The sequence below is a fragment of the Parus major genome, chromosome 3 (genome assembly GCF_001522545.3).
Source record: "Parus major isolate Abel chromosome 3, Parus_major1.1, whole genome shotgun sequence".
NCBI classification, from domain to species: Eukaryota; Metazoa; Chordata; class Aves; order Passeriformes; family Paridae; genus Parus; species Parus major.
The window spans coordinates 84,291,308-84,317,082 of NC_031770.1; the positions used below are offsets into that span (position 1 = coordinate 84,291,308).

The 25,775-nt window shown below is 35.9% G+C and overlaps 1 protein-coding gene across 3 annotated transcripts in view; it reads right to left on the minus strand.

Annotated features, from left to right (window-relative positions):
• FAM135A (family with sequence similarity 135 member A) overlaps window positions 1-25,775 on the minus strand; it is a 79,092-nt gene that overhangs the window by 1,446 nt on the left and 51,871 nt on the right. For 2 of the 3 annotated variants that reach the window (XM_015620635.3, XM_015620633.3), the window contains 10 exons: window positions 25,138-25,293; window positions 19,407-19,480; window positions 18,968-19,122; window positions 16,416-18,717; window positions 14,265-14,425; window positions 12,525-12,616; window positions 10,378-10,475; window positions 4,961-5,112; window positions 3,906-4,016; window positions 718-831 (listed from right to left, as the gene is read on the minus strand). In XM_015620635.3, coding sequence (XP_015476121.1) covers window positions 718-831; window positions 3,906-4,016; window positions 4,961-5,112; window positions 10,378-10,475; window positions 12,525-12,616; window positions 14,265-14,425; window positions 16,416-18,717; window positions 18,968-19,122; window positions 19,407-19,480; window positions 25,138-25,293 — 3,415 coding nt within the window. The remainder of the gene's footprint in view (window positions 1-717; window positions 832-3,905; window positions 4,017-4,960; window positions 5,113-10,377; window positions 10,476-12,524; window positions 12,617-14,264; window positions 14,426-16,415; window positions 18,718-18,967; window positions 19,123-19,406; window positions 19,481-25,137; window positions 25,294-25,775) is intronic. The other variant, XR_004496486.1, reaches the window with a different exon arrangement.

The following is a 25,775-nucleotide window of genomic DNA, read 5'->3' on the forward strand; positions in this document are numbered from 1 at the left end:
TGGTAGAAACAAACACAATTCTTTGACTTTGGACTCAAAATGAACACATTCCAGAGTAAGAGAAGTAATGAAATGTGTTATGCTGTGGTTCTGTTAAGACAGAACACACAGAAAGTTTAATTTCCTCTAGAAATGTTGGAAAAATAATTTGAAGCTATGCATTTTAGTATTTGTACATTTATATTGAGAATGTACTAATCAGTATTAATTTATTACATTACGTAGAAGTTATTGTCAAAAAATAATACTGAAATGCAATTGTGCTAGGATATCTCAACAGCCAGTACAACAGACCCTAACTGATTATGGAAAAATTACCTTTTCTTTCGGTGCTATTATTAAGCCACAGCTAAATACAGCCCAGGGCTTGATGCTACAATTACCCTCAAAAATTAAAATTATTTGTCCTCCACATTCTTGGAATAGTGCATCAAGGGCTGTGTCTATCTCACCTAACTTTCAGCAAAGTCAGTAAACTAGAAACTTGTTCAGTCTCATCTCCAGCTGCATGTAATAGAACAGGACAGATACAGAAAGCAAGTCAGCCTCCACAAGGATTTTCTCTCTACTACTACTTACTATTACTTACTAAAGCCCAGAGTTTTTAAACACATAATAGAAGTGCCTCAGTTAAGCAGCCAAAATTAAATAGGAGGAGATTGATAGGTATGAGATTTTAAACTGAGTAATTTGTTTATTTTCCAGGGTATTTATTACCTGATTGTTTATCCTTTAAAGCTGTTTTACACATCTCAATGCGAGCAGAGTGATAAGGAACATAACGATCCTGCAGAGATCCTACTAACACAATGTTTTTGAAGTAATGAAGACCTACAAGAAAAAAGGTATCACTTATAGCAAATCCTTCAATCTATTACTACAGAATAATTAAAACATTTTACAACTGATATTTGACACTAATTCATTACAGGATCTTGCACAAAAACGAGAAAAAACAATTACAACAGGTAGAGCTACAAAATAATGTGATGTTTGATACCAGCCATTCCTCTGTACATATTTAATACACATGGCCATGGCTCAGTTGTAGAGTTTCCCATTAAACCGAGTATGGTTCAAACCTTCATCTTCAATACAGTTGTTGGTTTCTGACTATACGGAGGAGAGTAAAGCCTCCACATCATTTAAAGAAACCTAAAGATGGAGGTGCCTTGTCTTCACTGATGTTTCAGACAATAGCTGCATTTGAATTCATGCCTAGCACCAACACATACATGATACAGCCCACCTAGTGCAGGTGCCTCCATAAGGCACTGTCTCATTGTAAGGTTTAACCAGCTCAAGCATAGGTGCAGAATCCACCCAACACAACCCCGAAGTATAATTAAACCTTTATAACTAAACCCAGACTTCCTACTTCTTGGACAACCATGCTAATAGCAGAACAGTGGAACCCCTAGTAATGACAGCGTTACAGCCTTTAAAGACATTTGTTACATTTTCTCTAGAAAGCTGCAGCAGATGCTGTGCATCTGCTTTAGGCCAAACACAATGGAGCACTTTAAGAAAAAAATTTGCCTTAGAATAGCCCCTTCTAAATATCATATTTTAGACCTAAGTATCAGTAATCTTTCATTATGAAAAAGTGTTTGATCAAAATGTTCAGCACGAACAAAGAAAGTATATAAGGTATTTCATAAGGTAAGTGAATTTTACTGTTTACCTGTTCTTCATCCATTTTGCAGTTAAGCAACATGTGTTTAACATGTATGCTTTTTGGCAAATTTGAAGTCTAGAGTCACAAGCCACCATACAACAATGTAGCTGAGACCTTAACCCTCAAAACACCACCTGCTGGATCCACAGTAAGTTTTATTTTTTGCTTCCTTAGGGATTTTCCCAGATACAAAGCCAATGTCCAAAGAAGACACCATATTAAGCATTAACAGATGTTTCTTCATCTTAGACCTCTGTTTTCCTATATGATTACAAAAATCAACAGAAGTTGCAAAATCAGGGCAATACTTCTCTACAGTGTTGTCAGTCTCTTGCATGTACCCTGGAGTTAAGTGACTTCTGGAAAGACATGTTTAGAATCCCAGTACACAAATTCCCTGTATTGAGAATCTGAAAAGAGGAATTGTGCAGGTTGGGGAATCCCAAATGCCTCTCACCTTGTGTCTGAGAGTCAAGCACGGCCGATCCTGTATGCCAACTGAGTGAAAAAAGAGATGGCAGGACAGAAGCAGGCCTTTTACAGATACCAAGATTTAAAGGCACCAATATCTACATTGTACATACAGTATATTAACTCACCCCTCAAAGGAAAACTTTCTTCCTTCTTTATGAGGGAAGCATAAAATTTACTTTCTTTTCTCCTTATCTAAAATTATTACTTTTTTACATCTCTTTCTCCTGTCTCCCCCAGCCTTTCCTTCTCTTTTACACCAACCTCACTGAAGGACTTGGAAACAAGATGGTGTATGAGGCTATGGCCCAAAATACAGTGCTTTCCATCTTTTTGGTAAGAAAGAAAAAAGCAGAAACTAAGCCTTAAGACTTTTATACTCCTTCTACCATTTATGGGGAACAAAGTCTGAAATGCACATTATGACTCTTGAGACGATGCTATCTAGGTCTTTCAAAAATCCTGTCGTATAACGGCATGTCATTAGAAAATACGTCACATTTCTACAACAGACAACAGCACTCAAATGACAGTGCCTGTAGTCATGTTGAGCTATATACACATAAAAACCATGGAATATGAATTTTTTTAAAGCCAAGTGATTAATTAATCTGATTATCTCTTTACAGGGGTCCTACAGTCTTACTCAGCATCCAGTGTGTAACTTCCCACAAAACATCTGTTTACATTCAAACATTGCTTTTCAAAAGACAGCAAAACTACACTGAGTTCCCTTTTAAATACCAGTTCAGCTTTAAATATTACCTTATCATCAACAAAATCACTTTGTGATAGTAGATTCTGAAGAAAAGGGTAAAAAACCCCCAAGTTTTTCTAAAATCTATTTTAGATCAATATATCTTACCTATAATTTTGCTCCTTCTTTATTATTTCTGCTTCTTCCAAGTCCTGTAAATTTTATATTCAAGCACCTCAAGAGCTATATGTCAGTTTTCTCCTGCCCATATCTTTGTACTTTGTTGATTTTAACAAAATTCCAGCTGTGACAACCTAGAAATATTTTGATGTAGGAGTGTGCCTGGATTTTTCACAAAATAGCACGAGCATCTCTGGCTCCACAACTGCTTGACTGACACACATTCAGAAACATCTGTCAGATGAATCCTCAACAGTTTTATAATGCTTAATGGAAACTACCCCCCTGCTGGCAAATTATCCACTGGCAAAACACATTCTTGGCCAACAGTTGAAATAAGGATATTCAACCCAGAGAAAACTGTATAGAACAATATAGTATGAATAATCTAATCTGAGATTTAGCTATTATGCTCAGTACAACTTTTCCTTCCTTTAAGAAAATGAGTTTTTGTTTTCCCTGACCATCTTAATGAGGTAATAAAAGACCAGTTAGCAAAAACTTTAAAGTAGAATTTTAGACTTAGAGTACAGATAAGAAAGGCAGATAAAAGAACAGGTAATCCTAAATGTGTATGAATGTACTTGACTTGACAGAGTGGCTCACAGATAGATATTAAAAAATCCCCTATTTATCTGTTGGTATAGTGGCTACACTCAAGTTCTGCTCGTTAGGAAGGAAAGTCTCAAAGTAATATCCTACCTCTGCAACAAAAATGGTTTACTGTTTACTTTACTTGAAGAATACAGGACTAAAGTAATTCTTAAATATTAAAACTGAAATGAGGTTTTTGAAAATAAGTTATTTTTTTTTTCAACTTTCCTCTTTACATTTGTGCACAGTTGCATTTAAGAGATAGGAAGCATTAACAAAGCTTACCTGCTTTTTTACTAAGTTTATATAAAAATGTCTGTCGTGGATCTGAATGGTCTCGACATGTCAATTGCAATAAAGAACCAGACTTCTTCCATTTCTGCATAAACCACAGTCCTGTATTGTTAGGTACAACATGAGTATAGATCCACAATAAAACATGAAAACTAATTAAATGTAAGCATAATACATAAAGTTCATAACAATCTCTCAGACGTTAATTTTACTTTTCATGTAAGCACTGTCAAGGTCAGAAACAGTTTATATTTTCATTTTCTATCCTATCTATACAATAAATCAGGAAAGTCTTTATTTCCACTAATGTACATGCCTGCCCACAAAAAACAACTTCCAGAAAGTGTAAATACAGTAATGTTAGCTAGAACATACACATTCTATTTCAATAATTTATATAATAATAGAACATTCTGATGTTCAAAAAACAACAGGCATTACTTCTCCAGTTTCTAAACTGAACTCATTAAATGTAACTTGAAAAAAAGAAGCAGAATTTTCCCACAGGGATACCATAGTAGAATGTTTTCTATGGTGCTATATTCTCTCCATTAGTTAATAACAACAATAATAATAATAACAACAACAACAATAATAATAATAACTGTATGACTTTTCAGAAAATCTTGCCTCCCTTGCCATACACATCTGCAGAAACACACTGCAGGCTGTAAGGCATTTTTGAGAGAGTAAAGACACCAACAGTTCAGAATAATTTTAATTTATTTTATCTAATTGTTCAGCAGATTAAATATATTCAAATTCAGTTTATAATAAATTGAGCTCAACAGATTAAAACTGGAGTTTATTTATGCTGCAACAGAAAACCTGAACCAAACATACTGGAAAATACTTATGCCAATCACCTCTTGCACATCCTTTTATTGATACTTTATTTTATTACCCTTCTCTCTGCTTATGACAGTGAAATATACAGTTTCTCAAAATCACAGTAATGCAGAAATGTGGACCCCATATGAAATTGCTAAGTGCATTTCAAAGACAAGATTTCCCCTAAACTAATACTACTGAAAATAATACTTCACCTGTATTAACAAGAGCACTGCTGTTGTAGAGGGTACCAAGATGTGGTCCAGACAGAGACAGGAAGGTATGAAGTTTGTTGAGGTAATACTTAAATCGATGTCTCGTGAGCACTGAACGGATTATTAAATTACCCAGTGAGTGTCCAATAAAGCTGTTTAAAAAAAAAAAGGCAATATAACATGGAATTTTATGGCAGGATTATTTTTTTTTGTAACAAAGAAAAAGAAAATCAGTGTCATGAAATGCTAAAAGAGCATAGGAAGAAATTAATGAAAAGTTCCCATTCAGACCTGTATTTTAAGCCATACAGAAAGCACAGTTTGTCCATATCTCTTAAGCTGCACAAATTCATTATAAACATGTTTTGAGCTCCTCCAGAAATATTTTATACAGCATTTTTGAAAAGCTATCAAAACCAAACTATCTTTCCACAAACATCTACCACCCAAACCCATCATTACTTCTCGATTCATTTCCTTTAGCATCAACTATTAAAATATTTCATGAACCATGTGTGACTGAAAATATCATTACTTTGTCATGTGATGGCACTCAATGTGATAAATGTATGAGCATTCCTGAATCTAGTGGAGACAGATTCCAAAGGTAGTCTTAATAGGGGGAAAACTATTACTTAACTGAACCTGATTATTTAAAAACAGAAGCAACATCTCAGATCTGCTTAGCAGATTGACCAAAATTATCAGCTTGAGCAAGCAATTGAAGAATATGTCTCTGTCAGGACAATACTTTTAGGTGTTTCCCTGATTAAGCAATATAAGGAAAAGATGGATGGGACTCTTTAGCTTCTTCTACCTATTAAGTAAATTAAGTATATTAAGTAATGTTTATTACTTAATGCGGGGTGCTTACTGTCATATACACAAGCCTATATAAAGCATTTCTATAAAACAGACACTATAAAATTAAGCAATTCTAGTTATTATGCTTACAGATCCCTGCTGAGGTAAGGACCACACCACACTAGGCACTAACTTAAAGACTATATGGTAGGGACCAAACTCACAAAGTTAAAAGGAAAGAGTGCCTTCCTGCATTACAGATGGAACCCCAGGATATGTGAAAAGAGAAAACCATCCAAAATTATTTACAGGAGAACTATCATTGCTGGCTCACGTATGTGCTACAGTATTGTACCTCTAGGGTCATTGTTCCTGTTTGCTTTGTATCACTACATTCATGAACAAAAGTAGCTCAAACAAAGTTTTCTATAACATCTGTGTAAAATACAGTGCTGAAAGATTACTTGACTGTTTAAATGCTTCCCGAGCAAGAATCACTGCCTTGGAAAATACCAATTTAAATGTAAATAAAGCAATTCTAACAATTGGTCATAGAATGGCAGAACCACCCTGAACTCCTAAACTCCAAAATAATTATGCATTTCTATGACAGAAAAAGGTTTTTTGCTTATTATTTATACACAGTTTAATCATGTATGTATATTCTTCTCAGTTGCTTTTACTACTAGATTTCCAATATTATTTGTATGAGAAATTCAAATTATATTTGACTAACTAATTTTGAAATAAAAGATTAGGTATCCTCTGTGGTGTCAGCACAATAGCAGTGCGTTTGCAAAACAAAATACTGAGCTGCTCTCTTGAATACTAAAATTTAAAACTATTCCCTTGGAGGACATCAAGGACATCATAAAATCCACACTAAAACAACAAAACCACAGGTTTCTTTAAGAACAAGTAAATGCCCACAGAAATGGAGCTGATCCTGAAGATGATCTGCATGATGTAACTGCTTTTGAGTAAAACAGATTGTTTTCTAAAGAAGATTTGAACATTAGCAGAGATACTCTCTTGACGGTATTCCTGCAGTTCAGACAGTATTTACTAAAAGTCATAAGGGGATGCAAAATTCTTATATGGTGCCATAAAAAAGGGCATTTTCTGTGAAAAAAGCAGCAACCCATCTATCAATTCTATCATCCCTAAGAGCATACCTAACCAAAACTTCAGAAACATGAAAGATCCTTTTTGAGGAAAACTGGGAGCTCACAATCAGCTGTGTGAACGTACCTCAAAGATTAAACACTTGTACTTAATTTGAAAAGCCTTAGAAATACACTAAAGGTTACTGTAATACATTGTGGTCCATTCCAGATGCTTAGGTGAACACATAATAAGGCTTAAATTTGTTTTTTAATAGAGAAAGGTTTAAAAATTTTCTCAAATCAAAAAGGGCGGGAAAAGGAAAATTCTTCAAACAGGGTCTTGAAAGTGTAAGACAGGAATGTAATCCATCCTACTCATGAGATGCTGTTCAAAAGCAATGAACACTAGGTGGCAATATTACAATATTCTGAGTGTATCATTAGCACACTGAAGTTAACAGAATTAGCGTTTTTATAAATGCTTTATGATACAAATCTACCAATTCAGATCATACTAGAAAATCAGACACCATCAGAAAATGAGACATCCTCATTACTCTGTGCCAATAACAAAAATATTGTCCAACTACAAAAATTCATGTAAGGAAGAAAAATCAATCAAGAGTCATAATCAATGAGGTGCTGAAAAAAAGAAAAAGATGTTTAATAGATGCATAGCATTAAAAACTTTCAGGTTTTTTTATGAGCCAATGTTAATTAAGGAAGAGGATGACAACCTGATTAATCTGCCTGAGGTCAAAGTCCAACACAAGTCATCAGAAATTTATGTAAGACCTGACATGTGCAAAATCGTTTCTGAAACTACACTACAGGAGCAGGTGGTTTATTCCCCAGCTGCCTAGATAAATAGGAGGGCTTCTATCTTCACAGATACTCCAAACTTGAATGGGTATCACTGACCAATTTGACATGCTTTAAAGCTGCATTAACTTTGATGGTGGCATTGGTATGATGGGTCCAACTGACCTCCAGATGTCCCCTCAACCTAAAGCCTCCTGTGATTCTTTACTAAACAGTTCTTTCATACAGCAAATTGCATTTCTTCTGAATCAAACTTCCAGCTCACGCTTGCTGAATGCTTGTTGTGAGCACAAAGATTTTATTCAGAAATGAACGAATGTGTCAGATAGTGAATTGCTGCAATAACTGATATTAGCTCTCCAAGTACCAAAAATGATTACTGAAGCTGACCCTATTGCAGTGGTACAGGGAGTGTCTTTTCTCAGTACAGGAATGTAGCACATTAAGTAAGATTTCACCATTACTTCAGAGCACATGAGGCTCTGCATTTATCTGAATAAATGGCAGAACCTCAGAACAGCTCTGGATTTATCTTGACCTGAGCTGATTTTGATTTGTTTAAGCTGTGACAACAATCATCTGCCAGTGAAGTACCAAGTCAGGTCTAAAGTTGCCTTAGTTCCACTACAGTTTCTAATTACAAGTAGTTATTCTCTGTGGCCCGAACTGTGTATCACCAGAATGAAGTGTGGTGTGGAAGACTGTAGGTACAGGTATCACATGGCAGAGATCCCCAGTGGTCTATTTATGGTTACTCTAGGAGCACAGTTGTGTAACTCAGGTGAAAAAGCTGGCATTCAGGATAACAGAGAATGGGAGGAGAAAATGAGTAAATGGGAAACAAAAGAAAGAGCATATTGTGCCAAGTGGAAATACAGAAATATGAAATTAATCTATCCAGACCCAAGGAAGCTAGAACTCCCACCATGAACATCATTGTCTTTATCATGAAGCCCTGGGATGCTGATGTCCAGCTGCTTAAGCAAGACGGAATCCAACCATCTTAGGATATCGGGTTTTTTTGCCATACAAAATCACAGATCTGGAGGCTGATGTCTATTTTGACTGGGTTATGGAGCAGCACTTCTAAAGAGAACACTTCTTTTAGGAGATGGGGAGATTTTATGAAGAGAAACCAGCATCATTCAGGACACCAAAGATTACAAGAGCTACCTTCTACAATGGTATAACCAAAATGAGGCAGGAAAGCATTGGTGTCTTGAGCAGAAGATTTCTCAGTAATACTTTCCCAGGCTTTCTGGGTTGTCCCTTCAAGGCTTCACAGAGAGGAACATGTCGTTCTAAAAGCTCTCTCATGTAGCTACCAGAGAACAGCTACAGGATTTGTTGGCAGATTGAACTTTCTCTTAAGAAAAGCTTAAGCTGAGGAATGAAAACTTCTGCTTCAGTAGGGCCCAAGACAAGTATACACCTTAAAAAAGAAACTAAAATAAAAATTCATAATTTCTTTTTTTTCTAAAGTGACAAGTAGCAAATAAAAGTGAAAAATATTTACAAATCAGAAGTCTTATGAGAGAAGCAAACCAAAAGTAAACAAGAGTTCAGTTCTCAGGTATAAACAGTGAGAAGATAAGTGGGTGGGTTTGCTCATTAAAGTCTTCAGACAACAGCATGGGAGAGAAGATCCTGGTGTATGCTTGTGGGTTACAGAACTCTTCTCTCACATACCAAAGGTGCTACCATGTAGTCTGTGAAACAAAAATATGATCACACAGTGCTTTTTTAATTTTTAAATCAACAGTTTAGACAAAATTAAGCATGCCAAATCTTGCCTATCTCAAAACAGAAACTTTTGCTTAAATAGTGAGATTATGTTTAAAAATTTTAGATGTTTCCTCCGTCTGAACAAGGCCTACCAAACACGTGAACACGGAAACTTGTCAGAAACATGTGACTAGCAAGTCAAAAAACTTTCTGGATGTGTAATTTGAGGATGCCTAAATAAATGGATGGAAGTCAGGCTTGAATTAGCTCCTTTCATCTATTGGTGAGCTAACTGCAGCAACACTGCTGAGTTAGTAAGGTAGTCTGCCCAAATGGTACATCTTACTTTGAGAAAATAAATGTAATGGGCATTCCCTGGAAGTAAATGTAAAAGAAAACAGGAATGCATAGACTGCAGTAAGCCCTCTAATAAGATGTAAAACATGCTCTTTAGCAGATGAAACAATCAGAAAACAAAAAATAATGAAATATATTTTCATGCAGCTGCCCATCAACATCACAGGTAAGATCAAAGTGCCCTGTAGGAGTGACAAGACAGTCTACCATGTCATACTTGGTGAAGGGACTATAAAATCAGAAGGAAGCTAACTTCATCGTGGCATAGTGCTATTATTACAGGTTCCTTTGACTTTCTCAAAATACTATCTGCTTTTCTGCAGAATTCTATTTTGCAGAATTTGTGGAAGCACAGGAAGGCAATTCCTTAAATGTAATGCTTAACCTCTACCCTAAAACCACCAACAGATAAGCTTACAGCATTGGTCAGTCTTTCACCTGGCAATTCCCTCTCTCTCCATTGTCCTCCTTTCCCCTACTTCTCCCGTCCCAAACTTCTTTTTACCATCTCTCTTTTGGCCTGCTCCTGAGCATCACAGTTTAAAACAACCCAGGGCTCTAGTTTCAAGTTTATTTCTGTAAATAGTATAGAACAGATATTACCTGATTTTTGAAAGGGGTAGATTATAAATTTGTATATACTGTATAATTTCATCTAAAAGACGATCTGTCATGGAATCAAAATCAGCAAAGGTATCATTCTGTAAAATAAAAGAAATAAAAAATAATAACTGTATTTTCTAATGCAGCAATATACATTGTGCATTCAGTCTGAATTCTTACTTCCAGTGTTTTGATCAACAGCACACAAATAAAAGCATCAATATTAACTCTGAATAAAAACACTACAGCTAGTTATAATAAAATTTTCATGTCATTTTCCTGTAACATGGAATAAAGTGATACACATTTTACATTAAGACTACTTTATTCTAAAACACCAAAACAAATCTTAACGTTACACACCCAGCCTTACTTCTAAGCTGTTCTCTACACTTAAGATTATCTGTAGTGAAACAGAAGACCAAACTGCATATTCAGAATTATATCACACTGCTCATGAAACAGAGATGAGACAATTACTGCAACAGCAGTCTACAGTAATACTGGTTATTCAAAATGAAACGAACAAACAAAATTCTTAAGGCCTTATCCCCAGTTCATAGCTGATTCTCTCCCAAGATCAGCAGTAAGAAATTAAAAGAGATAGACAAAGTCTGCCTAGAACTTTTCAACACAAGCTCCAAAGAATCTGTGCTAAAATCTGTAGTGTTCAGCATATTTGTAAATGATCTGGGAAAGGAAAGAAAGAGATGAAATATCAGTTTGTAGACAAAACTAAATATCCAGGGTAGTCAAATATAGAACAAATCAGAATTTCAGAAGAATCTTATACTACTGCATGCCTGTGATAAAATGGCAAAAAATGCAAACCAATGTTACACAGAGAAAACCAGTCCTAACTGTATATGTAAACAAAAACTGACGTATCTATTGCATCTATCTGTTGCATATATCCAGCTACGTTTGGAAAGCAAGGAAAGAAAATAGCAGTATAGCATTTTGTCAGTCCATAGTGCAAATGCATCTTAAATGCCCTGTCTAGTTCTGATCGTTCCATTTTAAATGACAGGAAGTTTCAGGCAGGCTGGGAACAGTATTATGGATGAACAGGAACTTTCACATCTAATTGTAAGAAATAATAAATGGACTAAGTCTCTTCAGTTGCCTCCTGAAGGAGAAATTGTACTTGTTTATAAAATATGTGATTAACTGAAGCAGTGAATGAGCAATGATTATTGAGAAATTTTTTTCCAAAGCAAGCTGTAAGTAAATTATTTCAATTTCCTTTTTTTGCAACTGAATTACTAATGTATACAAACCACAGAATTAATCTCGACTATATGCTATGGATACAGAAGTAGAAACAATCAAAAGGAATCAGCCAATGTTAAGGAGAAAATCTGTCAGCAGCTATTGGGCTCAGTGGTCTCAGAATCCACAAATCAGAAAGTCTCACAGCTGCTGACTGACACAAACTATAGGGCTAGAGAAGAGAAGGCCTGGCTTGGTGCCTGTCCAGCCTGTTTCACAAAGCATCCCAGCAGTTACTGCTGGAAAAATGCTAGTGCACTAAATGAAGCTTTTGTTTGAGCCACTGACAAGACTTTGTTCTAGTTCATCTCTGAAGTATGTCTAATACAATATGTAATACACACAGACAAAAAGTAAAAATTGGTCTTTTGTGCTTTGGCAAGTTTACTTCATCAGAAAATAATACAATTCACAAAAGTTTAACACAAGAGGTAATTCGATATTTGTTCAGTGTTATGATGTAGATCTTGCAGTATGCTGACAAAAGAGCAAGCAGCAGGAATTCTGTATTTCTCAGATCTTCTGAAATCACACATCTTCCTCCTTGCCACACCAGTTTTCACTATTACCATTTTTGCCACTAGTATTGAGCATATTTTATCCACAATCCAAACTGTTTATGCTGAGAACTTAGGGGAGACAGTCCACACAACAAATTGGTAGTAACAAATGTTGCCACTTAAAATATTTACCTTCAGTACCATAGAAGATTTTGTAATTACTTTGACACAAGTCACAGATCAAATAATGGATTCCATGAGAATACAATAAAAATATACAAAACGTGGTAAACACAATAGTGCCATTATATAAATGTGTCTGAAGGTTTGTACTGTTCATAGCTTTAAAAAAATTCTTTTTTAGTTGGCAAATACCTGATTCCTTTCAGACATAAGAAATTCAATTCTTCCTCCAGGCAGCCCTAGCTCAATGTAAGTCTTCACTAATCTTAGGTCTGCGCTGTTACCTTCAAAAGAAAAACAATCAAGAGTTAGATTCTGCAAAATTAACTTGCAATAAAAGCACTCAGAATATTGAAATGACTCTCTGGCAGAGCTTTATATTTAAACACAGCTAATTATATTCTCAGCCCTAATTAAAATTCAGTAAGACTTTGAAAGATAAACTATAATGTCAAATTAAGTGACAAAATGGTTTATGAAAATGACATTCAATGCAAACAGTTTTAAAAAAGCAAGGATGTAGGAAGTCATGTTTGATTTTGTCTTAGCCTCCAACTGATACATAGCACTGTGAACATTACATTCTTGGAAACCTAATTAATTTTGATAAAGCCAATTAAAGAACTCAAAGTGAACTTAAAGAATTCAGTGAAGGAGTATTTTCTTAAAATGAAAAGGCAGAGTGAACTATCAGCAGACAAAGATACTTTTAGATACTTTGGTACCCAAAACAACAAATGCTAGTTTAAGCATCCTGGAGATTTTTCCACATCAGTAGTCATATGGATACTTTTTAAGAAAGGGTAGCCTTTCTGCCTTAATTAGAGAACAGGATTTTTATTTACATCTGTCATTTATAGGAAATAGCTTGTATAAGCTTGTCATTTCATAAGAAAATTCTATGTGGACTTTCCTAAGGCTGCAAACAAATGGTTTTTTAACAACAGGCTTCTTGGTCAAGTTAACTTTTGTGCCACTTCTACATGCAGCAGCATGAGAGTATCTACACCAGTAAGAGGGAATACCTCCAAGTCCAGTTTTTAAAAGTACTTAACAAAGGCTGCTTTCTGCCCAAATGTGGCAAGAAAAACTATGTTGTTATTTTAATTTTTAAGTTAGGAATCTGAAAAATGAAGAAGGTGCCTGTGCAGTGCTGGTGCAGTCCAATACTCTATTCTACTGCCCTCTCGTGTTTCCTTACATTGTTAATTTAAGAAGCATCTCAAAAATGCACAAAAGCTAGAGGGGATATTGTTTCTTAATATGCATATAGGCTTTGAACTAAAACTAGGTGAATACATTCAAGCTATTTAAACTTTATAACCCTTTCAATTAAAGAGATTTTCTCACTTCTACCACAGTAGAATCTTCTTCCTTGGAAATATTCAAAAACCCAGCTAGGCTGCATCCTGGGCAATCTGCTGTAGGTGATTCTGCTCTGAGCAAGGAATTTAAATAAGACAATCTTCAGTAATCCCTTTCACCTTCAACCACACCATGATTCAGTGACTTAACCTTATAAACACTTGACTGCATTTTACATGTACTATTTATTTTTCCTAATAATATACACATATTTAATTTTCCTTGACAACACAGAAATTCTAAAGAAAAAAGTTTTGTCAGTAACTGCATTCTATTACCACAATATGGACAAATGCCTTTACAACAGAAAAAACCTGAAAGATGCACCTGATGTGAACTATGGCATTAAACAGATATATGTGCAGGGAAGTTTTATTAAAGACATAGAATTCTTAATTTAAAAGATTTTATGGAACACATTGTCAAATGTAGCAGTACAATTTCAGATTCCCATTTCCCTTCAGTGAACCTATTTCAGGTGTTCAGTTCAGAGTTCGAATGACCAAAGCTAAATCTCACTGGTAATCTGAACTGTTTTCTTGTACACTATCACATTTCCCAGCATACCATCTAGGCCATGGACACAGACTATAAGATGTACTCCTTCTTCTGAACACTCGTCATCTTCCATACTGAAATAAGGTATTGAAGAAGCCAGTTTGAAAACATCACTATACATAAATCCCGGAAGTTTAAGTTGCCTCAATTCTTCTTTAGCCTGTAGGAAACTGGAACAACAACAACAAAAAACTTATACATTTACTATTGCTAGATAAATGTAGGGTCTTCCAGGATACAGTTTTCTACTGTCATTTTGCTCTGTATTCTATGTCATTAGTATGAAGGAAAATATCAAATTGCTATTTTCACAAAATAAGCTATTTCCTCAAAACATTTTTACTGCAGATTCCTACAGCTCCTTTTCCTCTGTAACAAAAACCATTATCTCAAGCTCTACTCTCTTTTCTCCTCTGTCTTTGCAAACTCTCAAGTATTTCTGAAACCACTGAAAATGCTGGGTTTATTGTGGTCTTAAGCAAGCAACAGCTTTGTTTCCAGGCAATAAAAAAAATACAGAAATTATAAGCTATTGGAAGTTAAAGTTAAGATTTTCACTGACTATTGATAATTTTTGCTAGCCTATTTCTTAGGGCAGAAGAGAGCTGGGTTCAGTACTTTAATGTCTCACCATAAGTTTCCTGTGGTAGGCTGAATTGTTTCTGAAATAGCCAGATCCAGACTTCTTATCATTTACATATTCTATGAAGACATACACTATAACGTTTTTAATAGCTGAGAATCCTCACATGCTAAGAGTGAACACATTCTTGTGTTCCTTCCTCCCTTTCTTCCACTTCCCTTAGTTTTTGGGTATGGCTTTCCAAACTACATATCAGTTTCCCTGTAGCACATAAAGCTTTATGCTTTCTTATGCTTCATTAATGCATCTGTTCTGCATGATCCCTTATGGCATCATGCTGTACCCCATCCTCTTCTGCCTGCTCGCTGTTTTCCTCTCATTCTACCTTTTGTTCTGTTTTCTCAGCTTTATCTTTAGCTCATTCCTCACTAACTGGCAGGGGCAGGCCTCAATGCAGAACAGAAAACACTGAACAGAAACCACTGCAGACAGCTGCTCTTATCACTCTGCAACAGAAGCTACTTGAATTTGTACTCAAGGGTGGTTCTTTACAGAGCAGATCATACCCTCTGGATTCACAGTTATCTTGTGTTCCAGGAGACTCTTCTTTTCCCATGGCCAAGGCCTTGATTTTATTCTGAGTTCACTTTTATTGTTACAGAACAGCCTCAGTATTCTCTGCTCTTCCTCTTCCCCATTCCACACCAGTACCCACTGTACAGTATTTCAAAAGCTACTTTTCTGGCTACTTCTAACTTGTTTTCCTCCACCCGACTGCTCACTCCTTCTTTCTGTTCTCAAGCTGCTTTTCACAAACTATCTGGTCTTATATCTCTTCCACCTGCTCAGTGTTTGTTTCTTCCTCTCTTTTTAAATTTTCTTTTCTTTCACAGCAACATTTTACTTCCAATACAACACATAAGCTGCTGCTTCACATGTTCATTTAGCAGCAGGGGTTTATCAGGGAAATTCTTATGTTTACAGAAGAGGTACAATCTGGGATCCCTAATATTCCTCTAAATTTGGCTTTCTTGGTATCCAAACTGCAATGTAATTTAGAGCACTGTGGTCTCCAAGGTGTTACATTTTTGATATTTGAATTAAGATTTAAAAATAAGGCTATTACCATAGCTTGCATTTCACATCTGCTTCACTTAGCTAATCTGATGGACAACCAGTTAGACAATGTTTTTTGATTTATGCTTTTCAAGTCAAAGCATATTTTCTCAAGCTTGCTATTTTAACAATTTCCAATTAATAAAACACCATTTTTAGGCTCAGTAGCCTTTACAACATCATTCTTCAGCTGAATGATTATTTTTTAAACATAACGAAGAAAAATCCTGTTTTGCTTGTTTTTCAAACCACATGAAATTACAAGATAACTCATAAAAGAAGTTTAGTGCTAAGATACTTTTTATCTGAACATCTAGAACATGCTGTTATACTTGGGCATGCAGAATCCACAAGCCACAGTTCTGGGGCATTCTACAGCCCAACCATGCTTCTTTTCCCCTTCTCTATTATAGTAACATAATTTCTAGAAGTAAAAAGCTTGTTTTAAAACAATCACTTACGCTAACATTTGAGGTTTTGGGGAGCTCTCATACCAGGAAACAGCTGAGGCTGAGCTGTAGGATGTGCTGCCTGGCTGTTGTGTAATTGCATCAGATTTATTCTTTGAAGAAGAGGTAACATTGCAGGGAGAGTCTCTCAGAGAAGAAGGGAAAGACAAACAACCAGGGGTACAGACAGGCGGCACAGTCATTATGTCTTGCAGATGTCCATTGTCAATCATTTCAGATCTCAGGGCTCTCTCTTCTGCTAAGCCATGATCCTGGTGAGCACTGCAAGCTCCATCTAATATACTATAATCAGTTTCTTCATAATATCCATTTTCAATCATTTCGTGATCCTCCTCTTCTTCCTCATCTTGTTGGGAAGAACAAATAATTTGTTTTTCGTATGATTCCTTTTGAGGGCTAATAGGATTGCTGTTATCCGTAGGCCAAATATCTGAAATACCTGTGCTGCTTTGAGAGCCAAAATAGTTTTCAACAAGCCCTTGCTTTACCATGTCAGCACTACCAGCTGGAGAAGGATTATCTGTACCAATTTCACTTTCAGCTACTGACAGTTCTTCGGTTGGGCTCTTTAGTTCTAGAGGCTCATTATGTTTGCCTTTGTTTGTTTTGTTAACCACTGCATTTACAGATGAAGAACCTGAACCAGCAGATGGCTCATCCATACAAGTTGTTTCCAAACACAACTTAAATATTTCTTCTGTAGCTCTAGGATGCCTTTCAGAGTCCTGAGAGTCCTTGCAGGTTGTGCCAGGGCCTGTTTGCGGGCTATAACTTTCCACATCAGTAGGCGTGTCCTCATCTGAAACAACCGAGTGCAACAGATCTTTTTTTCCTGAGAGTGAGGAATGTATAGATAGAGTTCTGTTATCTAAGTGCCCTGAATACACAAGCTGTTGCTGCAAATTGGGGTTTGATGTTTTACTGTCATCACATTTTGGCAAGTCAATTGCTCCTAGATCCAATACTGTTTTGCTGTCACTTAGCTGGCATTCAGGTACAACAGATATCTTTGAATTCTCATCAGGAGACAGCTCATCATCATCTGAAGGCAGTGAATTTATGGATGTCAGGGATGACTGTATTTCACTTACAGCACTTGTACTCTCAGTGCAGTGGCTTTCGATTGTGTTTTTTATTACACAATCAGGTTTTAGTAAAGGCTGAGGAAACACTCTCTCACCATTGTGTGCACTTTGTACATGAACATTTTCAAAAACATGATCAGGGTTGGGGTGAGTTGCAAAAGAACTTGGTTCACTTTCTACACCTGAATCTGAAAATCTAGAAGAGGCATATGTCACACTAACATCTGGTAATTTAGTCATGTCTCCACTTGCAGAGATTTGGTTTTCTTTTGTTGAAAGAGTAGGTGGATTGCTTTTCATTTTTGTCAAGGTGTCACTGGTATGCTGACAGTTTCTCTCATGGACCTCTTCCTTTTCAAGCATGGGTTCCTGTTCTCCCAATTTCAGTTTATTTCCAGATTCTGAAGACTGAACGCCAGGTGTCAGCAAATCCTCTTTGTGCACTTCATCTTGTGGAAACTTAGCCCATGATCCAGTGTGAGCCACTCCTTTCTCCTCTTCATAAAGATTCTTATTACTTGGTTTGACCTCAGTTGTCCTGACTCCTGAGGAAGCTGGTTGATCTCCATGACAACCTTCAAGTGTACCTCTGTGTTGTACAGCACTATCTGCTTGAATAGTTCCAGAACTTGTCTGGGAGATAGTCAGTCTATCAAAAATAGCCTCATTTTCACAGTGCACAGGACTACTTGGACCTGGTTGGTCACCTTCAGTCTTGACAGCCATTTCATCATATGGCAACAATGGAAGGTCTCTTCGAGTTATTTGCCTGATGCAGGCCTTTGTATCACAAGGAATTCCACCTACTCTAGGGTCCAGCCCTTCGTTAGCATTGTATGAAGGCTCACCATCTAACCTTCTACAGGCATTTTCCAGTGCTGCACTTATCAAACATTTGTAGCCTACTAACACAACAGAGTCCTTTGAGTTCTGTTTTACAACTTTTTTTGTGTTTTCAGCTTTTATTGTTTTTATGAGCTTAGCAACCTTAGCTTTGGATTTATTTGTATCTTCATTTTTCCCTTTGGAGGTTTTTGTCAGCATCTTTTCAGCTTCTGAATGCCAGACAATGGAGGTACCAGTAGGTCTTATTTTCAGTTCTGGGCTAGTAAAACCAGCAACAAAACCTTCTTCAGTTTCAGATTTATCCAGTTTACTGGACTCTGCCCTTGGAACACTCTGAGCTACCAACCAGGGTACATCCAAATCTGTCACAGAAAAGGGGGGTGGGGGGGAAGAGAAAGTATGTTTACAATAAGGTTATGCAGATAAGTGATGCTGTAACACACTAGCAATTATAGAATTTTACACATCCTCAAAACTGAAGCTAAAACCCACATCCTCTCAAATAAATATAGTCCTTTAAAGACAGCAAGAAATTTATGAAAAAATATTCAAGTGTTACATAATTTTTGCTTATTTCTTCAGAAAGGAAATTGTACTGTGAGGTGTGTTTACCTTCGGTAATTGAATCTAAATACCGATCTTCAAAGATAATAGGCAAGGAGTTCATATCTCCATCTAGTTCACTGCATTCAATAGGGAGGGGTGGAAGAGAACTGCAGAAGGAAATGTTTTTGATAGCTGCACACACCTGTAGATGACTTTGAGCACTGCAAAAAGGAAGCAGTCCTCCATGAAAAAACAGAACTATTTATTTTTACATTAACAGAAATTACCAACAGTTTAATTAATTTTAGTAGAAGCTTTTATACTAATTAACTATTAATAGCTTGATTATTTAATAACTTCTTATATAACTTCCGGTACTTTATATTGAGAACAAAAGTTTCTCTTGAATTTTGTATGTATTTTTGCAATGCTACTTCTACACAAGATAAACTACAGAGTAACAGTACTACATGCTATATACTGTGGAATTACAAAGGCTACTCACTGTAGTTCTTGAAAGGCAAGAGCAGCTTGCCTAGGATGCTCAAAGCAAAAGAATGCTTCAGCAAATCTGCGCACCTGCAAGATCCAAATGAAAGCAGAGCTTATTTTACCTTACAAATAATTTTTAAAAATCCACCAGCATTCCTATATATCAATGTATCATTTGTATGTATAATACAGAGGTTTTTTAAGTTTTTGGATGTTCATTCTGGATGGGTGCCGCAGACAAGACTAGTGACTGAAACAATTTTAATTTGTGCTCTGGATGACTGGGAATTATATTAGACTCAACTGCCTGCTGAAAATTTGATTTCCAAAAAATCAATCATCCAAATCAGGCTTAGACAATAAAACACAAAAAATATTATTGGAAATTCTGATGGGAAGAAAGGAAATGGCTGTTCAATTGACCGTTCTGAATGAGCCTGAGTATTACCTTCAGAAGCAGAAACCCATCAGATATTCTGAAGTCTCAAAATATACAGGAGTGTTTTCAAACTTCCCATAAGCACTCTCTAGCCCACAGTAAACTACTGGGCAAAAGAATCTTTTGTTTGCAAAGATTTTGTGTGGAAATGATGAAGACAGTAACAGAATGTACATTAATTATAAGCACTGACTTAAAGACTTAATTGTATGCCTGAGGTCAATAAACAATACAACATTGAAGTGGTATTTAACAACACATGGGAGCATATTTTTTACCATCAAATGTGTTAAACCATCAAGGTTTTACCTTCAAATACAGGCTAAAATATAGAATGTGAATTATACAGCAATTTGCTGCAAATAAAACAATCAATGTAGTAAAAATGTGAAAACATAGTATCTAAAAACCCCAAAAGTTTTGTATGAGATTTATCACATTTCCAATATTCTATATAAATATTAATTCAATCAATATGAGCTTTATTTTTCTAACTTACAAATTACCTGCATCAGAAAAAAGCAAACCAAAGAGAACGTGCTGTGCCATGGTTGCTGGCAACTGATTGTTAATGTTAATTTGGTTGTATCAATTTAAACAAAACCTCTATCCCACTATGAGAATTACCTGTTAGTCTACTAAATCAATAATTTATTTACCAAGCACTTCCTGGCCTCCTATACCTTTATTTCTTCAATATACTCTGTGTCTTCCTCTTGAATTATGGAACTTCCTGAACAGACTGTGGGAGTTTTCAGTGTGAAACTGGCAACAAGTGTGAAGACCTAGTTCAGCTCTCTCAGCTCTCCCACTCAGAGAGAGCTGCAGCCAGCATCTGCACCCACCCTGAGCACAAAGATGGCTCTATGAAAATCTTGTGCATGAACTGGCAAACATCAGATTTTCAGGACCACATTAATTTTGTTCAGAGATAAGCACTTGCATGAGAGTTCATTTTCCCTCCTGATACACTGCCCAGTATACTTTTAGAGAGTACCACTCGGATTAACTTTAGGTTCTGTAGCTTCTAAACTTGTTTTCTTAATACAAGAAGAACTGAGGAAAAGACTGTTCTAAAGTGCTTAAGAAAAAAATCCAGTCCTATATCAAAAACATTTTACCCCCAATCTCTAACTTGCAATAGAAATTCAAAGTCCCGTCCCAACCTCCCAGACTTTATTGTACTGTATTACATGAAATTAACCTTAGTCATAACACCATCTCGGAATAGTTAAGGAAAACGCTTTGAAGTGAAAACACAAGATGCAGCAGGTTTCTTGTAAACACAACTTCCACTCTTTCCAGAACTCAACTTGTTTTCTTTCAGAATTTGTTGTTAGGAGTTTATACATACATATGTGGGATTAGAATTGATGTTCCCAAGTAATTTGCAGCATTTTCCGAGCTGGCTTTTCTAAACAGACATCTACCCTGCAAATACATATTTTTTCAGAGCTAATCCCCACCCTTTCCCCCAGGAAGGGGGGACTGTTACACAATAGACTTAAGAGACAGTTTTATTGCTTAAAAACTAGATTTTTGAACAATTGATCATGAGGAGAAGACATTATAATTTTAAATTAAGCCATTTAAAAATTAATTAAAGATCCTAATCAATCAGGTAACATTGCCAAATTAGTAGATGTCTGTGGTATATGTCAAGAAAAGGGCACACAGCTGTTTCCCAGGAAGCAAGCAAGGTAGTGTTTAGATGTGAGCATTTCACCACATAAAGTAATTGGAGTTACATGGAGACTAGATATTTAGAATATTGGACTCTTTCCAACAGAAGAAGGCATGTTTTCATTTGCAATAAATCCCATTTGTAATTAAGTAATTCCAATGCTTTTGAAGAAAATCTCATTACCAGCTCCAGACAGCTCCAAGTAGAATAGCAACAGCATAAAACTAGTTGAAAGCAAGCTCCAAAAGCACATAAGTCTTTATTAATGAGAGAAAAGAACCCCAACCAACAGTAGTTTATTATGTTTAATTGGTGCTTAACTTACTGAAGGACTGAGGCACTTGCTAGGACACTGTTAAACAGGCTCTGCAGAGCCAGAGTGACTGCCAGCTCTAATGACGCAGGAACCACCGACTTGGGCTGACTCCACAAGGACTTTACAGGAGGAAATTGCAGCTGCTACTCCTAATCTCTACAAACTTCCCAGAGGCATGGTTTTTATGGTCCTCCCAATGTAAACAGAAGTATACTGTCTATAAAAACTGCTGTGGAATACATATTGTGTGTCTGCATATTTATAAATAGCAGTCAGAGATCTTAGTTTTCAGCTCTCCTATTTTAGGACTGATTAAACCAAAAGAAATAATTTTGGAAGAATATATTCAGACCTACCAGAAGATGTCACTACAGAACAAAGAGATGAACTAGTTTAGTGTTGAAACACTATTTGTAATATAAAATAACATACTCTGAGCAGTTTTTTCAATAAAATACACTTGTAAACTTTATCAGTATGATCATGTAGTAGATGGATGTTCAATTTTGCCTAAAGTATTCCTCATTTTTTAATATTGTGCTTTTACAAGTATTTGAAAATAGTTAAATTTTGAAACACTTAAGTAAACATAATTATTAAAATAATTTCAATACTTGAACAAGTCTTCAGCAGAAACACCTGTTTTACAAACATCAGGGCAAAGAGGGTGAAAGTAATTTGACCAGATACAGGTGGCAGGCATTTGTAGGGGGTATTTTAACATAAGTATCATAACTACTCAGACCTATCACTCCCTAAAAGGGTTCATTAATAAACTTTCCCAGGGAGAAATTTCCTGTGGAAAGCATAGTCTGGAAATATTGCAAGAAGAAAAGACAAAATGAGGTTTAGCATCCAGTAGAGAACACATCAAAGTATCCATTTCCAAAATAAAAAGGTTTCTTATTCCAGAAAGGATAGGTAAGTCTCTCTTAAGAGGAGAATTAGTGAGTCATCTTTAGCCTGGAGAACAGGAGGCTCAGGGGAGACTTCATTACTCTCTACAACTACCTGAAAGGAGGTTGTAGCCAGGTGGGAATTGGTCTCTTCTGCCATATCCCAGGTGAAAAGGCAAGAGGAAATGATCTTAAGTTGTACCAGGGGAGGTCTAGATTGGATATTAAGAAGTTTTCTTTCACAGGAGTTGTAAGGAATTGGAACAGACTGCCCAGGGAAGTGGTGTAATCACCATCTGTAGGAGTGTTCAAAATACGTTTAGATAAGGCACATGGGGATCTATCTTAATGCTCAATGTGGTGGTGCCAAGCTGATAGCTGGACTTGATGACCTTAAAGGTCTTTTCCAACCTAAATAATTCCATGACTCTAAATGTCAACATATAGTCTCCAAAGAGGAGTATTAGTGGATCATCTTTTAAGTATCAACTAAATCAAATAACCAGAAAGCCTGCATCACTTGATATGTGCAGATAATAGCTCCAGTGGAACATGATTATCATTGTAGATTTCCCAAGGTATGTTTATACAATCCCTCTGAATATAAATTCTCAAGGTATTATTAATAAAAGTTACAATTTATTATACTTAGCACTGCAAAACAATACCCAAAACCAACAACTGAACATACTCTTAGAAAACAGAAGGCTGAAATTTAGCATCTCTTTTTCATTTAAAGGTTTACTGAATTTATGGATTGTGAGTTACTGCTCTACTGCCACATAGGAAGCCCAGTGGAGCAATGGTTTCTTACATTTATTTTAATTACATATATTTGCAAAGTATTCACACAAACTCATATCATCTTGGAGTGAAGAAAACAAGTGTCCATTTAAAAATGAAGTAATATCACATTGCTGGTTCTATCCAGGTTGGCTCAGGTAAAAATCCATTCTCAATGCTGTATTATACAATTTTTACAGTCAGCCTGCTTGCTTTCTGCTATCAGGCACTAAATAAAAATGTAATTTTAAGATTGCCCATGCCTTGCATCTCCTCTCCAGTCCTTGCTTGATTATAGAGTATCCACAAAGCACAGTGACAGGTAACAAAAGGAGTGAGCATAACAGCAACTCCAAAGGACACAGAGCATTCAGATGTGAAATCAAACTATACTTTTTTCTTTTCATAGGGAGGGAGGGAACTCCTATTTGATTTTTTTCTGAAATGGAAAGTATCACAGAAATAGTTTTAATATGTGCAATATCTCAATTCCCATAGTATAATTAAATTCTTGGATTTATACTTCCTAAAACAATTGCAGGAAAACTCCATAATTAAGGCATTTATTATGCTAAGGAGAATGACTTACATCACAGATTTTAAAAGAACCACATTTAAGAAGATAAATACATAATCATTAGCAGTCTCTTTTCTGGAGCAGTAAAAATTAACAAATTTATTCTTCCTTTGGTTTTACTAAATATACACTTGTACAAACACTAACATACCAGAAGCTGAATGCAAATGCAGGTTAAATGAAATAGTATTCTTGTTTTATACCTTCCACCAGTTAACCTGAGGGGTTCCAGTATTTAATAAAAACCACAGAAAGGCAAGTCAGATTCATATACAGACAATAAAATGATCCCTTTCTTATAGCTAGCACATCAAACAAATAATCCCTGTGTTCTTTCTGAAAGATTCCATTTATTTTCCATAACAGGCTGTTTCCACAACCATGATTTCCTCACTAAACAATGTGACTTATCAAGTAAGAGTAAGGCTTTATTTGATATTCAGTTATATTTCACTATGAGAATAGCACTGCTGTGGTTCTGCTTGCAGAGAGCCCACAGCAATTGAACACACCCATAGACAGACCAACAGCACTACAGATGTGTTAGTACCCAAATACTTGTGCCTGATCATTTCACATACACTTCTTCTATAATATCCCATGTAAGAACCATTTCAAAATTTATTAACGCCATAAATTCTTACTCCAGAAAGAAATACACTTCGTTTATGACATAAGCAGGCAGCCTAAATGCAGCAGAGAAGGAAAATGTAGGGTGGGGAGTAGACATGGCTCCCACAGAAAAGTACATCAGTCTGCACAAATATATGTTATTCCACAGCCTGTAATTTGCCTTCTAAACTGCATTTCTTATTCAAAAGAACAGTGAATTACTTGGTTCATAAACATAAATAATATGCTTTATGCATTTTATTCCAACTACATAATACATTACATACACATGTAACAAATGAAATGCAACAGCTCCCTTTACAATTCCAACCAGCTTTCTGGAATATAAACAGAAAAATGGTAATCTGAATTTTGTTATGCATTTCCATAACAATGTGTCCCAGTAAGCATATGAAGGTCCCTGGGTCAATACTTACTCTTAATGTGTGATGCTCTTGCGCTAGCAAAGCTGTGACCTCCTCTTGTAAGGTAATGACCTCCAGAAACTGCCCCCAGAGAGCCATCAGAAGTGAGCAAAGCTGAGCAAGATTCATATTTATAAGTTCTGCCAGTTCATCAGGATTTTCCATTTTCTGAAGTCAGGAAAAAATATTTACGTGATTCACTGATGAAACCATAATGTACAGACAAGAATAAAAAAAAGTATACTTTATCCTAGTGAGAATTTTAGTTTAAAAAGCAACTTTCAAATGAGAACTGTTTCAACTAAGTATCAAAACTGGATGTCCTACAGTGTCCTCAAACCAAGACACTGAATCAATTTATGTTACAACAGTAATAGATTATTTTCTGTTGTATTAAATAATATCTCATTGCTTTTTAGAATTAGGACTCCTGTCCAAAAATTAAGACAATAATTCCACTTATGACAAAGATAACTGAGTTCAACTGCTGTGTTTTCTAACATGTAAAAATACCATGTGCCTTAAAGCAATCAGGAAACCAAAAATTGACACTTGCTATGTTAGCCCAACTTTGATAAAATCATAAGATATCTCTTCAGAATAATTCTAGAATATACTCACAATATGTTAGTTATATGTTCTTCCAAGTT